Source organism: Octopus bimaculoides, chromosome 4, assembly GCF_046866305.1.
Source record: "Octopus bimaculoides isolate indiv1 chromosome 4, ASM4686630v1, whole genome shotgun sequence".
Taxonomy (NCBI): Eukaryota; Metazoa; Mollusca; class Cephalopoda; order Octopoda; family Octopodidae; genus Octopus; species Octopus bimaculoides.
Window position 1 is genome coordinate 126,494,335 of NC_142931.1, and position 12,500 is coordinate 126,506,834.

At 37.3% G+C, this 12,500-nt stretch overlaps 1 protein-coding gene across 2 annotated transcripts in view; it reads left to right on the forward strand.

Moving 5' to 3' along the window:
* Positions 1 to 12,500, forward strand: part of LOC106873614 (uncharacterized) — a 240,275-nt gene that overhangs the window by 130,861 nt on the left and 96,914 nt on the right. Inside the window, exon 2 of one of the 2 annotated variants that reach the window (XM_052967459.2) lies at positions 8,461 to 8,532. The exons of the other annotated variant lie outside the window; for it this stretch is intronic. Coding sequence (XP_052823419.2) covers positions 8,461 to 8,532 — 72 coding nt within the window. The remainder of the gene's footprint in view (positions 1 to 8,460; positions 8,533 to 12,500) is intronic. 2 annotated transcript variants of the gene reach the window in all.

The following is a 12,500-nucleotide window of genomic DNA, read 5'->3' on the forward strand; positions in this document are numbered from 1 at the left end:
GTGGGGCAATCGATGCTTTTGTCAATCTATTCTTTCTCTTCTATCTTTCTGTCAAAGTTGTCCAGCCTTTCTGTTTTATTTACGACTTTTCCAACCTTTAGGCAAAATAGAAAAAAAACGCAAAATTTCAATAAAATTATAATAATTTCCTACATAGGTACAAAACCCAGTTCCTCCACACGCTTCATCCCTCACCTAAACCAACTCCACCCCGCCCAAAAAATTGGGAAGCATTTGATTATAACGTCTCCGGGCAGTTCTTAACTGATATTATTTTATCGACCCTGAAATGATAAAAGTTGATAAGAGGAAGACGGAAAGCTAGAATAAGCATCAAAAAACATTTTCTTCGGTGCTCTAACGGTTCTGCCAATACATTGCACAAGTAATTATTCTTATCTCTGTGTTCTCTCGCCATTGGTACATCAACACTCTATATTATGTTCTGATCTCTATATACTTGCTAACAAAGTACATATATATTTGTCACGTTAGTCATTAACTTACCTTTACGTATATCTTTCTGCATGTCTATTTAAAAGTCTATGCCATTGCCATGCTTTTAAATTGCTTATTTATCCCCATCATTTCCTTATGTTTTTACAAAACTCGTGTGTGTACGTACAGGAAACGCTTATCTATCTATCTATCTATCTATCTATCTATCTGTCTGTCTGTCTATCTATCTGTGTCTATCTATCTATCTATTTATCTATCTGTCTGTCTGTCTATCTATCTGTGTCTATCTATCTATCTATCTATCTATCTATCTATCTATCTATCTATCTAAGGCTATGCCTGTATATCTTATCTTTTATCTTTTACTTGTTTCAGCCATTAAACTGGTGCCACGTTGGAGCACCACCTTAAAGAGTTTTTAGTCCAGTGCTAATATTATTTTTTGTTAAACCAGGTACTTATTCTATCGGTCTTTTTTGCCGAACTGCTAAGTTACAGTGACGTAAGCCCACCAACACGGGTTGTCAAGCGGTGATAGGGGACAAATACAGACTTGAAGACACACACACACACAGATATACATATCTGGCTTTGGTCGGCTTTAGACTACAGTTGAAGACACTTGCCCAATGTGCCAAGAGCTGGGACTGAACACGGAAGCATGTGTGATTGGGAAGCACGCGTCTTACGAAACAGCCACGCCTACACCTACGCACACACACACACACACACACACACACACATATATATATATACATACATACATACATACATACATATATATATATATATATATATATATATATATATATATATATATATATATATAGTTGGAATTAACAGAAAAAACTAAAGACGAAGACAGGTGTATGAAAAACAAGAAGGTGTATTAATTTGACGCTCGGGAAAGTGAGAAAGTCCTTTACGTTTCGAGCGTACGCTCTTCAACAGAAAGGAATATAAGGAAATAAACAGAGGGAGAATAAAGAAACTTGTGGATTTAGTGATCAATCATGGTGACTGGTTGGGAAAAAATAGTTTGATAGGAGAGCTAGGAAGGAGGGGAGATAATAATGTACTGGTGATCCCAAAACGAAAGCGCGCGTGCGTATGTTTGTGAGAGTGTGTAAGTGTGTGTGTGTGTGTGTGTGTGTGTGTGGATAGGGGCTAGTGACTTTGACGTGAGGATGTATGTGTGTGTAAGTGTGTATGCGTCTGTAATGCATGTGTGTGTGTGTGTGTGTGTGTGTGTGTGTGAGTGTGTGGATGATGGTGTGTGAGTGTGCGGATCATGGTGTATATATATATCTTATATGCGACTGGCATCTTTCAATATCCGTCTACCAAATTTATTCACTTGGTGCCACGCAGTGAGACTGAATCCGGAATCATGTATTTGGGAAGGAAGCTTCTTATCACACAGCCACCCCCGCGTCTATATACTCGAATTTTTTTTTCTTTATACTGACCAGACCATTAATGACGTCTTTTTAGTGAACCTGACAACAAAATATCTTATATTTTATCTTTTAAAAAATTCTCTTCTATAAAATTTTCTTCTGTTCTTTCTGTTAAAAAATAGCAATAACCATACAGTAACAATAAGTGTGTTTTCCCTGTTGTTGCATGTTAGAACCAACTTAGTACAATTCAAGGCAGTCTCTGTCGAAAGTTGTTCTATTGGTAATTATTTCATTTTTTTTTTCTCCAAGTTAAGAAAACACGACATAGTACGTCATTTATATTCTTTATAAAAGTGGAGAATAATCTGAGAGAGTTTCGACTACTATTTCTAGAATGCTGCTTGACTGAAAGTAAGTCCATCCTTAGTTTTCTAGTAGACAACTAAGGATGGACTCTACATAATTCACTATTATTTTCATAGGGGCAAAACTGCACGTACAATTATACAATATATAGAAGTAGCGGGGAGGGTGTGTAATCCAGGCTGTGTCCTCGTGAGGCTCATCTGCACGTTTCACTAATTAAAATGTATGAATATAAATCTTTCATGAGGTACATATACCAGTTGGAAATTCTAGTAAATCATATTTGCTGAGTAAATATATATTAACTATAAACTGGAAAATTTGGTATATTTTAGTATAATTCCATGTTACACGAGTTTAATAACAGGTTAACTATTTATATATATATATATATATATATATATACAAGCACACGCACACACATGTGTGCTTGTGAGTGTGTATATGTTTGTATATGTATGTATCTATATGTGCTTGTGTAGGTCTTCAAACTCCAGATATCAATGAGGAGTTAAAAGCATGAAAATTGCAAATCTGAGAATCGAACCCGTGTTGTGATGGCAACACGTCCAGAAACTCCAACACTACAATACACACTCAACGGTCACACATATAAGTATTATAATTGTTCTTACGTTTACTTTTGAGGACATAAATGTATCCATAACATGCAACTATATACGGGTATTTAGATACAAGTGTATTGTGTATGGTAGATGTGTTGAAGCAATTGTGATTAATGATAAAAATTCCAACTTCCGTCTTTCATTTACTATATATATATATATATATATATATATATATATATATGTGTGTGTGTGTGTGTGTGTGTGTGTGTGTGTGTGTGTGTGTGTGTGTGTGTGTGTGTGTGTGTGTGCAGGAATGGTTGTATAGTAAGAAACGTGCTTCCAAACCACATAGTTCCGGGCAAGTGTCTTCTACTATAAGCTTCGAGCCGACTAAATCCGTGTAAGTGGAAACTGAAAAAAAACCGTCGTGTATATATATATATGTGTGTATATATATATATATATGTATATATATGAATATATATGTATGCGTGTCTTTGTATCTGTGTTTGTCCTCCTACCATGGCTTGACAAACGATGTTGGTGAGCTTATGTCCCCGAAGCCTAGCAGTTCGGCAAAATGACGATAGAATGAGTACTGGGCTCGATTTCTTCGTCAAAAGGCGGTGCTCCCTCATGGCCATAGTCAAATAACTGAAACGTGTAAAAAAGTATACACACACACACACACACACACACACACACACACATATATATATATATATATATGGGCGTATATGTGTCGGAAGTTCGTTCTGTACGAGTGTGTGTATGTGTGTCTGTATGCGTGCATGTGTACATAAGAAAATGCGAACGTTAAAAGCTAAATATCACAGTCGTTCAGTGAAATGTATCGGTTGCTATGAACGCTGTTTGCTCTGTGCAACACCGTTGCCTCTCATGCCAAAGCAACCCGCAGAGAAGTTACTAGGTTCTATGTAGCACTGACCCTTCCTACCATTTCATTATAGAGGGTATGTATGTACACACAGACAGACATACACTGACACACATACACACAAGTGTGTGCGTGTGTGTGTGTGTGTGTGTGTATGGAATTGTATATATATGCATATGTATATTTATGTATGTATAAATACATATATATATATATGCGAAAATCTTTGTAAGCATATGCATGTCAGTCTGTCATTGTCATTTTGTCACTCTTTCTGTCTCTGTATATATATATATATATATAAGTTCAAAAAAAACAATAACAAAAAAACAACAAAGTGAGGACGTGATACGGATAGTGTTATTGGACGCTCAGGAAAGGAAAGAGACATACATACAAGTGGTAAATAGTTTGCTTACCAACCACATGGTTCCAGGTTCAGTCTTCTACTATAGCCTTGGGCCGACCAAGACCTTGTGAGTAGATGTGGTAGGCGGAAACTGAAAGAAGCACATTATATATGTGTGTGTGTGTGTGTGTGTGTGTGTGTGTGTGTGTGTGTGTGTGTGTGTGTGTGTGTGTGTGTGTCTGTGTTTGTGAGCCCCTAAATCATTTGACAACCGATACCGGTGTGTTTACGTCGCCGTAATTTAGCGATTCGGCAAAAGACGGTGATAGAATAAATACTAGGCTTACAAAGAATAAGTCGGGGGGGGGGGGGCGATTTGCTCGATTAAAGGCGGTGCTCCAGCATGGCCGCAGTTAAATGACTGAAACAAGTAAAAGAACAAAAGAACAAAAGAATACATACATACATGCATATACATGTGTGTGTGTGTGTGTGTGGAACACTCAACCATGGCCGCAGTTAAATGACTGAAACAAGTAAAAGAACAAAAGAACAAAAGAATACATACATACATGCATATACATGTGTGTGTGTGTGTGTGTGGAACACTCAACCAGAAATGCAAAGTTTAAGATATAGAAATACACGGAGGAAAGAGAAGCGAGGGGCGATAAAAGAAAGGAGGATATGCAATGCAGTGATGAGTGGTGGAGTTTTGCGACAGCTACAAGGAAACTCAAGCTGTTCGTCAAAAAGCGAGGACTGCCAGAGCAGCAACAACTGCTGCAAAGAGCAAAATGTAATGTATTGACAAAGCGTTGCCAAGGACTGCACTATGAAATGGCACGTTATTTATTCAAGTCTGCGAATGTGTAATTCGCGTGTACACATAGATACACAACAAACACACACACACACAGACACACACACACAGACACACACATACACACAGATACACACACACATATTTGTATATATACAAACAAACGTTCATAAGTGCAGTTGTACATACACTTTCATATATGTCTACGCATGTGTTTATATATTTGTGTGTGCATACGTGACTGTGTATATGTATATATATACAGTATATATATATATATATATTGTATATACATATATACATGCATATATATATAAATATGTCTATATGTGTGTGTGCGTGAGCGTGTGTGTGCGTGTGCATGTGTGCGCGCGCGCGTGTATAGATGTAGATACACGTATAGATGCATACACGTATACATAGATATATGCATACATAGACACACACACACACACACACACACACACTCATATTCCACGTATGTATACACATACAGGCAAACACACAACAAGCGCGCACACAAGCGCAGACACACACACACACACACACCGTCGTGTATAGCAATATATATTTATATTAATTAATTTTTATACATCATTACTTTTTGGGCTTTTTGACATTTGCATATTCATTCGGTGCTTATATACTTATTTATATGATATATATATATTTTTATATATATATATATATATATATATATATATATATATATACGATAAGAAAATGGAGGAAAAACAACAATGAGAAGTGTGTTTGTAGTGCTAAAAAAGCCATTATTTAATTAGCTAAGCAAGGTGAGAGTAAGAGTGAGTTTACAGCTGTTTCTGTGTACGATGTTGAGGTAAATATGTATATATGTGGAGATATCGGTCGGGCCTGGTTGTTTAGGGTCGGTAAATGTGAAGATTAGGGATAATTAGAGAGAGACAGGGAATATGAGAGAAAAGGTGGGGAGAGAAGGAGAGAGATAAAGAGTGAATGACCTCCGGTAGGAAACCTTGGGTGCCTACTTTGCGCTAACGTAATGCTTCCCCACCGCCACGTGCTTCATCTCTGTCAAATGCAACCATTAGCAGTCAGAACGACAATTTATGATCATCATTATCGTCGTCGTCGTTGTAATGGCGGTGTTCATCGACTTCTTCTTCGCCATTAACATCATTATCATCGTCGTAGTCGTCTTCGTCGTCTGCGTCAGCGTCGTCGTGAACGTTGTCGTCATAGTTATCGTCAACGTCCCCGTGAATGTCGTCGTCAACATTGTCGACAACGTCCTCGTCAACGTCACCGTCGTTATGATTTTTTTCATCAACAGCATTATTATCATCATTGTTATCATCGTCGTCTTTGTTGCCGTGTCACAGCATACCCCACCAAGGGACATAACTCATAACCTAATTCCCTGGCCCTTTTTCGTTTAAACCACCTTTTTCACAGCAGCTTCTAACCGGTTGTGTTAATCCACTCCCTTCGGTATCGGCTAACTCTTATTTCTTTATTGCCCACAAGGGGCTACACACAGAGGGGACAAACAAGGACAGACAAACGGATTAAGTCGATTATATCGACCCAGTGCGTAACCGGTACTTATTTAATCGACCCCGAAAGGATGAAAGGCAAAGTCGACCTCGGCGGAATTTGAACTCAGAACGTAAAGACAGACGAAATACCGCGAAGCATTTCGTCCAGCGCGCTAACGATTCTACCAGCTCGCCGCCGGTATCGGCTAACTCTGATGAGCGTAATGTAATATAATCAGATTGTTACCTAAGCCCCATTATATTCCTTGAACGAAACCGATTGGTAAGATCAGCTGTGGCTATATAATACTATACATTTCGGATAATATACCCACTCTATTGACAGATATATGAGTCCATCTTTTCCCTGAATTATGGTCTCACGTCTACACACACACACACACACACACACAAACACACATATTCTGTTTATTTCTATTAAATTCATTCCTGAGGCATTGGTAGACCAGGGCCTAGTGTAGAAGTTTCGTCCAAGGCGCTGCGCAATAGGACTGAACCCGAAAACACAAGGTTGCCAAACGGGCTTCCTAACTACGCAACCATTCCTTTGCTTATATATAATTAACGCTGGCATGGATTTTTCTTCTTTCTACTCGTTGCAAAATACATAAGTATTTCTTTTTTCATCATATATAGGTAACCAGGTATAAATGAAGTATACGAATAGTATCTTGTAATCTTGTCACGGACTTCAACATTGATGAGTACCCCAGCGCCTTTTACCGTTGCTGCTAATGAATATTTTCTTTTCTACAATTATATTGCATCACTACATATGTCTGTTAACTGATCACCCAATCACCAACAATACCACAACCACCACCATAAGCATTACTACCAATAACATATCTAACATCAGAAACACATTACAACTCCACCATCTAGAACAGTAAATATTACTTTCTGCACACAAACTGTACCAACAACAACAGTAACCAGCCTTCACATTATCACTGTTAATACAAGCTTCAGTCAATGAGCATTGCAAAAACAAGAGAAAACGTCGCCATCAACTCCACAAACACCACCGACCGACATCGACCACAATCACAACCACTGCCTTCGCTACTACCAACTCAAATAACAACCGCAAACATACCGCCACCTTCGCTATTACACCCCGCTCAGCAACTCTTACACGCATGTATTTACATTTGGTTTTGTCTTTTATTTTCTTGTTTTATACCGAAATTTTGAGACACTCCAATGTATGTGACACTGTCAAGTACTTTAGTGGGTTGGGTTGGGTCCATTCTTCAGGTTCTCTAGTTGTTATAGATCATTTGGTTAACCCCGGTCAGAAAAGGTGAAACTAACGTATAAAGACAGGATTTCATATCCCTGGAGCTTAGCAAATCTTCTCTACTTAACCGAAAAATACCTTGGTTGCGCGAACATTAACGAAGCCCGCAAATAAAGTAAATAATTTAATAATTTACTAATATGGTACATGCTGGAAGATGGGGAAAGACGGTAAAGTTACATCAAAGAAACTTCGAAACTAAGTTTCGATTCCTGGCTGTGGCAGCATTTTAAGATGTAAATTCAAGGGAAATTACATAAGCATCTCAAGTCATGTATTCCCCTCCTCAATAATTTTTTTTAAACTTAAATTTAATCAGAAGCAATCCAGAAAGCAAAGAGATAAATTGAGTTATTTAAAATGATTCATTTTATACCACAAATATATAACTAGAGAATGAAAATGGAATTCACGACACACTTTATTATTCACTACGATCGTTTCGACCCATTATGCGCCGGTACCTCGCGACTGGGAAGCTATAAAACAGTTGTGGTGAATCTTAAGTGCAGATCAATGGTGTCTCGTCAGATGACTTACCAAAAATTACCTTGATTTTTAATCTCCGTTTCGCCTATTTCGCTTAGAATACATTTTGGTAGTTGTAGTTCGCTACTCCTCTACACAAGAAATGGCATTCTAGAAGGTGTATACCCAAACTTAACATTATTACACATATATATAAATGTATATGTATATTTGGACATACATATACATTTATATAGAATTCATTTATTTGCATCTTTCAGGATATTCAAAAGTCGAACAGATGCAACAACGATCCCTCAGTAAGGATGCCTATACTTTAACATGGAAAAAAGGTACGTGGTATTTTTCTTGGGGTCCCAGGTACTGTTTCTGCAGTCCTTATTTTTTATCTCCCATTGCAATCCTGTTTTCCCCATTGCAATTCTATCCCCATTGCAATCCCTTGCCTTCACACCGTTCATTTTTAATATATAATATTTCATACATGATAAGGCGGTGAGCTGACAGAAACGTTAGCACACCGAGCGAAATGCTTAGCGGTATTTTGTCTGTCTTTACGTTCTGAGTTCAAATTCCGCCGAGGTCGACTTTGCTTTTCATTCTTTCGGGGTCGATAAATTAAGTACCAGTCTAATCGACTGGCCTCCTTCCCCGGAATTTCGAACCTTGTGACTAGAGTAGAAAGGAATATTCATACATGATATTCTTATCAAAACTCATAGTAACTCAGTTTAATAGGTATTAGTTTTAAGATCATGACCAACACAGCATGGACAAGAGAAGTTTTCAAAATATTCACTAAATAAATTTATTTGATTTAGCCTAACATGAAAATTATTCCATGTTCCTTCGAAGCTTTATAAATTTTTATGACGTAAAAAAAAAAGAAAAATTCCGCTCCTTTTCATTTTAAATCCAGAAATTTGAAAACAACAAAAAGAAACAGAGAAAAAAAAAAGATAAAATAAGAGAAGAAAGAACAGAAAAAAAAGTCGGGCAAAAACAGCTAAAGATGAAGGGGTGGTGGAGAAGAATAAACTTTCCAAACTGCATAAAGAAATTCGAAACATATCTTTGGTACAAATGTAGAACGCCTGTCATGTATGCGCGAGATATGGGTTCTAGTCTGGCGAGGAGACTTCGACCATTTTTATCCGAAAGGGATTTTTAGCTCGATATCTACATGGTATTATTTTTAGTTTCATATATACTTCAAGAATCAATTCCAAGAAAGAATCATTCTACATTCTCTCAAAAGTTTATAAATTCTGATGACGTTGACTATATATATGTATGTATGTATATATATATATATATGTGTGTGTGTGTGTGTGTGTACATACAGTGTATGGATGTATCTATCTTGAGGTGGGGTTGTATTTTATATTTCTAAGGTAAACAGGGAAGCGTATCCGAAGCTGATGTGAAGTCATTCAAACGACAAGCGCTTGTGACTGAATGAATAGTTCACTCGTCTCCGTATTTGTACTACACACTGTAGTATGGGTTGAAACGCATTTGATGCATTTGTTAGTAAATTGTTTTTGATCGATTGTCAAATCATCTCTATTTTATATATAAGCCGTGTTTGTGCTAGAGACTAACCAACAGTGTTTACAACGGTCACTCGACTAATCCTACTACATGATATATATTTTTTTATTGATGAAGCTGCAAAGACATCACAAAAGCTGTTACTCAGAGTTTCACGTTCCCGTCCGTTAGAGAGTTTTGGTTTTGTTTCACATTTATGTGCTTACTCTGGTAATATATATTTGATATGATTATTCACAATGGAGTGAATTATGTAAATCAAAAATATCATTTACTAGATTTACCTCTCTTTGACCATCAATGTGCATTTGCTTAGGTTGGAATTGGCAACCAAATCTCCAGCAAATCATACCTTACCATCTACAATAAAATGATAGCCGCAGACATTCACAATCACAAGCACACAAGCGCACTCACACACACACACACAGACATATACACACACACACAAAACATACACACACACACACACACACACACATACACACACACAACCATACTCATACACACAAGTACGAACATACATACTGTTCCATCGATACACAGCACTAATTATTCTGAAGGTAGATATAGACATACACGGGCATTCTATTGTCTCCCTCTCTCTCTCTCCGTCTCTTGCATACTCACACATACATTGACACACAATTATACTAACACACACATACACACATGCACAATCGTACACGTACACACAGCCGTATTCACACACACAGTCGTATTCATACACACACACATGCATGCAGTCATATTTGCGCAAACACACAGACAAACAATCGAAAACATACTCACGCCCACATACAATCGTACAACACACACACAGTATTTCATCGATACACATCACAATCAAACTAATTATTGTAAAGGAGGGCATAGACACATAAACACTCTATTAGCTCTATGATTGGTTGTTATTGCTCGTGTTGCCGCCGCTTTTCCTTTACCATCTATAGTACCCTTATAATCACCCCTACCACCTATATCACCCGGAAACCCATCCTCTGCGACCTCACCAACCCCCCTACAACACTTGGTGTGCGCACCTGTCTGACTGAATTAATTGACTCTTAACCAAACCCGACTCCTTATATTTTTACAAAAGACACGTCTCACCCATTATTGAAAATTGAAAACGTTCCCATTGACGCATTATGGTCCTTTATTTTTCTTTTTTACATCCTTTTATTTTCCTCACCCGATTCTTCTATTTTCTTCTTCTCTCCATCATTTTTTTTTGGGGGGGGGGCGTATTTTTTTATTAGCCATCAATTCGAAGATCATACTGAAGCATCGCTTTTATGCTAGGGCACATTCCAGGTCTGGTCGTTTAAAATCTTCACCATTCCTTCTATAACCGCGTTAGCATCATCGCTATCATTAATGAAAATTTTGAACAGCAATGTGAGAGAGCTTCCTATGTGGTCCCTCGACCTGCTAGAAATAATAGTGAAATTCTTTCACGCTCAAATCAGATCCCAACTGTCTTATAATCATGCTTCTTCTTACATTGGAATATTTCAGATATTAATAAATACTTTCACTATAAATCTTACGTCTTCCTTGTTTCAGCTACAACGGAGAGAAAGAAAGATGCCTGATGGTCACGTGGGAGCCACGTGAGCAAGGGAGGAGGAATGAGGGAGAGGGAGTGACAGAGTAATAGAATAAAATAGTGGGAGAAGAGGAGGTGAAAGAATAAAAGAGAGAAAAAGAGGGAGAAACGAAAGAGTAAAAAGATCGTATAGAGTGCGCGTCGGAATTATTAAGATAAAACTTACTTGGAAGAGGATGCACGGTGTTCAGTCATATAATAATATAAATAATATATATATATAGATATGCATACATACATACGTACATGTACATACTTACATTTATAAGTATATATATATATATATATATATATATATATATATATATATATATATGCATATGTCACGAAACGTGTACAACAAAACAGTACGAAACATGAGTATATATATATATATATATATATATATATATATATATATATATATAGGCATGTATGTATGTATTCAACCTGCTTCTACTGTATATTTATAAATCTACGAAGTGTGTTTACCTTCGTGTTTATTTTTGTCCCCAACAAATGCCTGACAACCGCTGTTGGTTTGCTTACCCCCCTGTAAGCGGTTCGGTAAAAGTGTCTGATAGAAAAAGTACCAGGCTTAAAAAGAAAAAAAAAATAGTGAAGGACGATTTGTTCGGCAAAAACCCTTCAAGGTGGTGACCCCCTCCTCCACGTAACCCCCATTTCGTCGTGGCTGCAGTCCAAAGACTGGAACAAGTAAAAGACTGAAGATAAAAGAAAAATATCGATTGAGTTATTAGATATAAGTGGAAGCTATTCAGACAAAATACAGAATGAGACAGGGCCAGATAGTGAGTGAGTAAGCGATGAATAGGTGTGTTTCGGTTATATGATGGAAGTAAGTTTATTTAAACTGGTGGAAGAAATGCCATAATATTGTGATTGATAGTGGCGAGGGCAGATGTAGGTCAAAAGCACACTTGCAATGTGGTAGTCTAAATAAGATATATGAGAAATCTACATAACTGATGTAACTAAGGACAGGTTTAGCTAGCTGCAAAATGCTACATCTAAAGTCACTTATCCAACCCATTACACTCTATGAAAAGGCAGATGTAGAAACAGACATAGGCAGCACTACTAACGTTTCAATACAGATATTTTACATCTACATGTGTTGTGCATAGCCTGTAT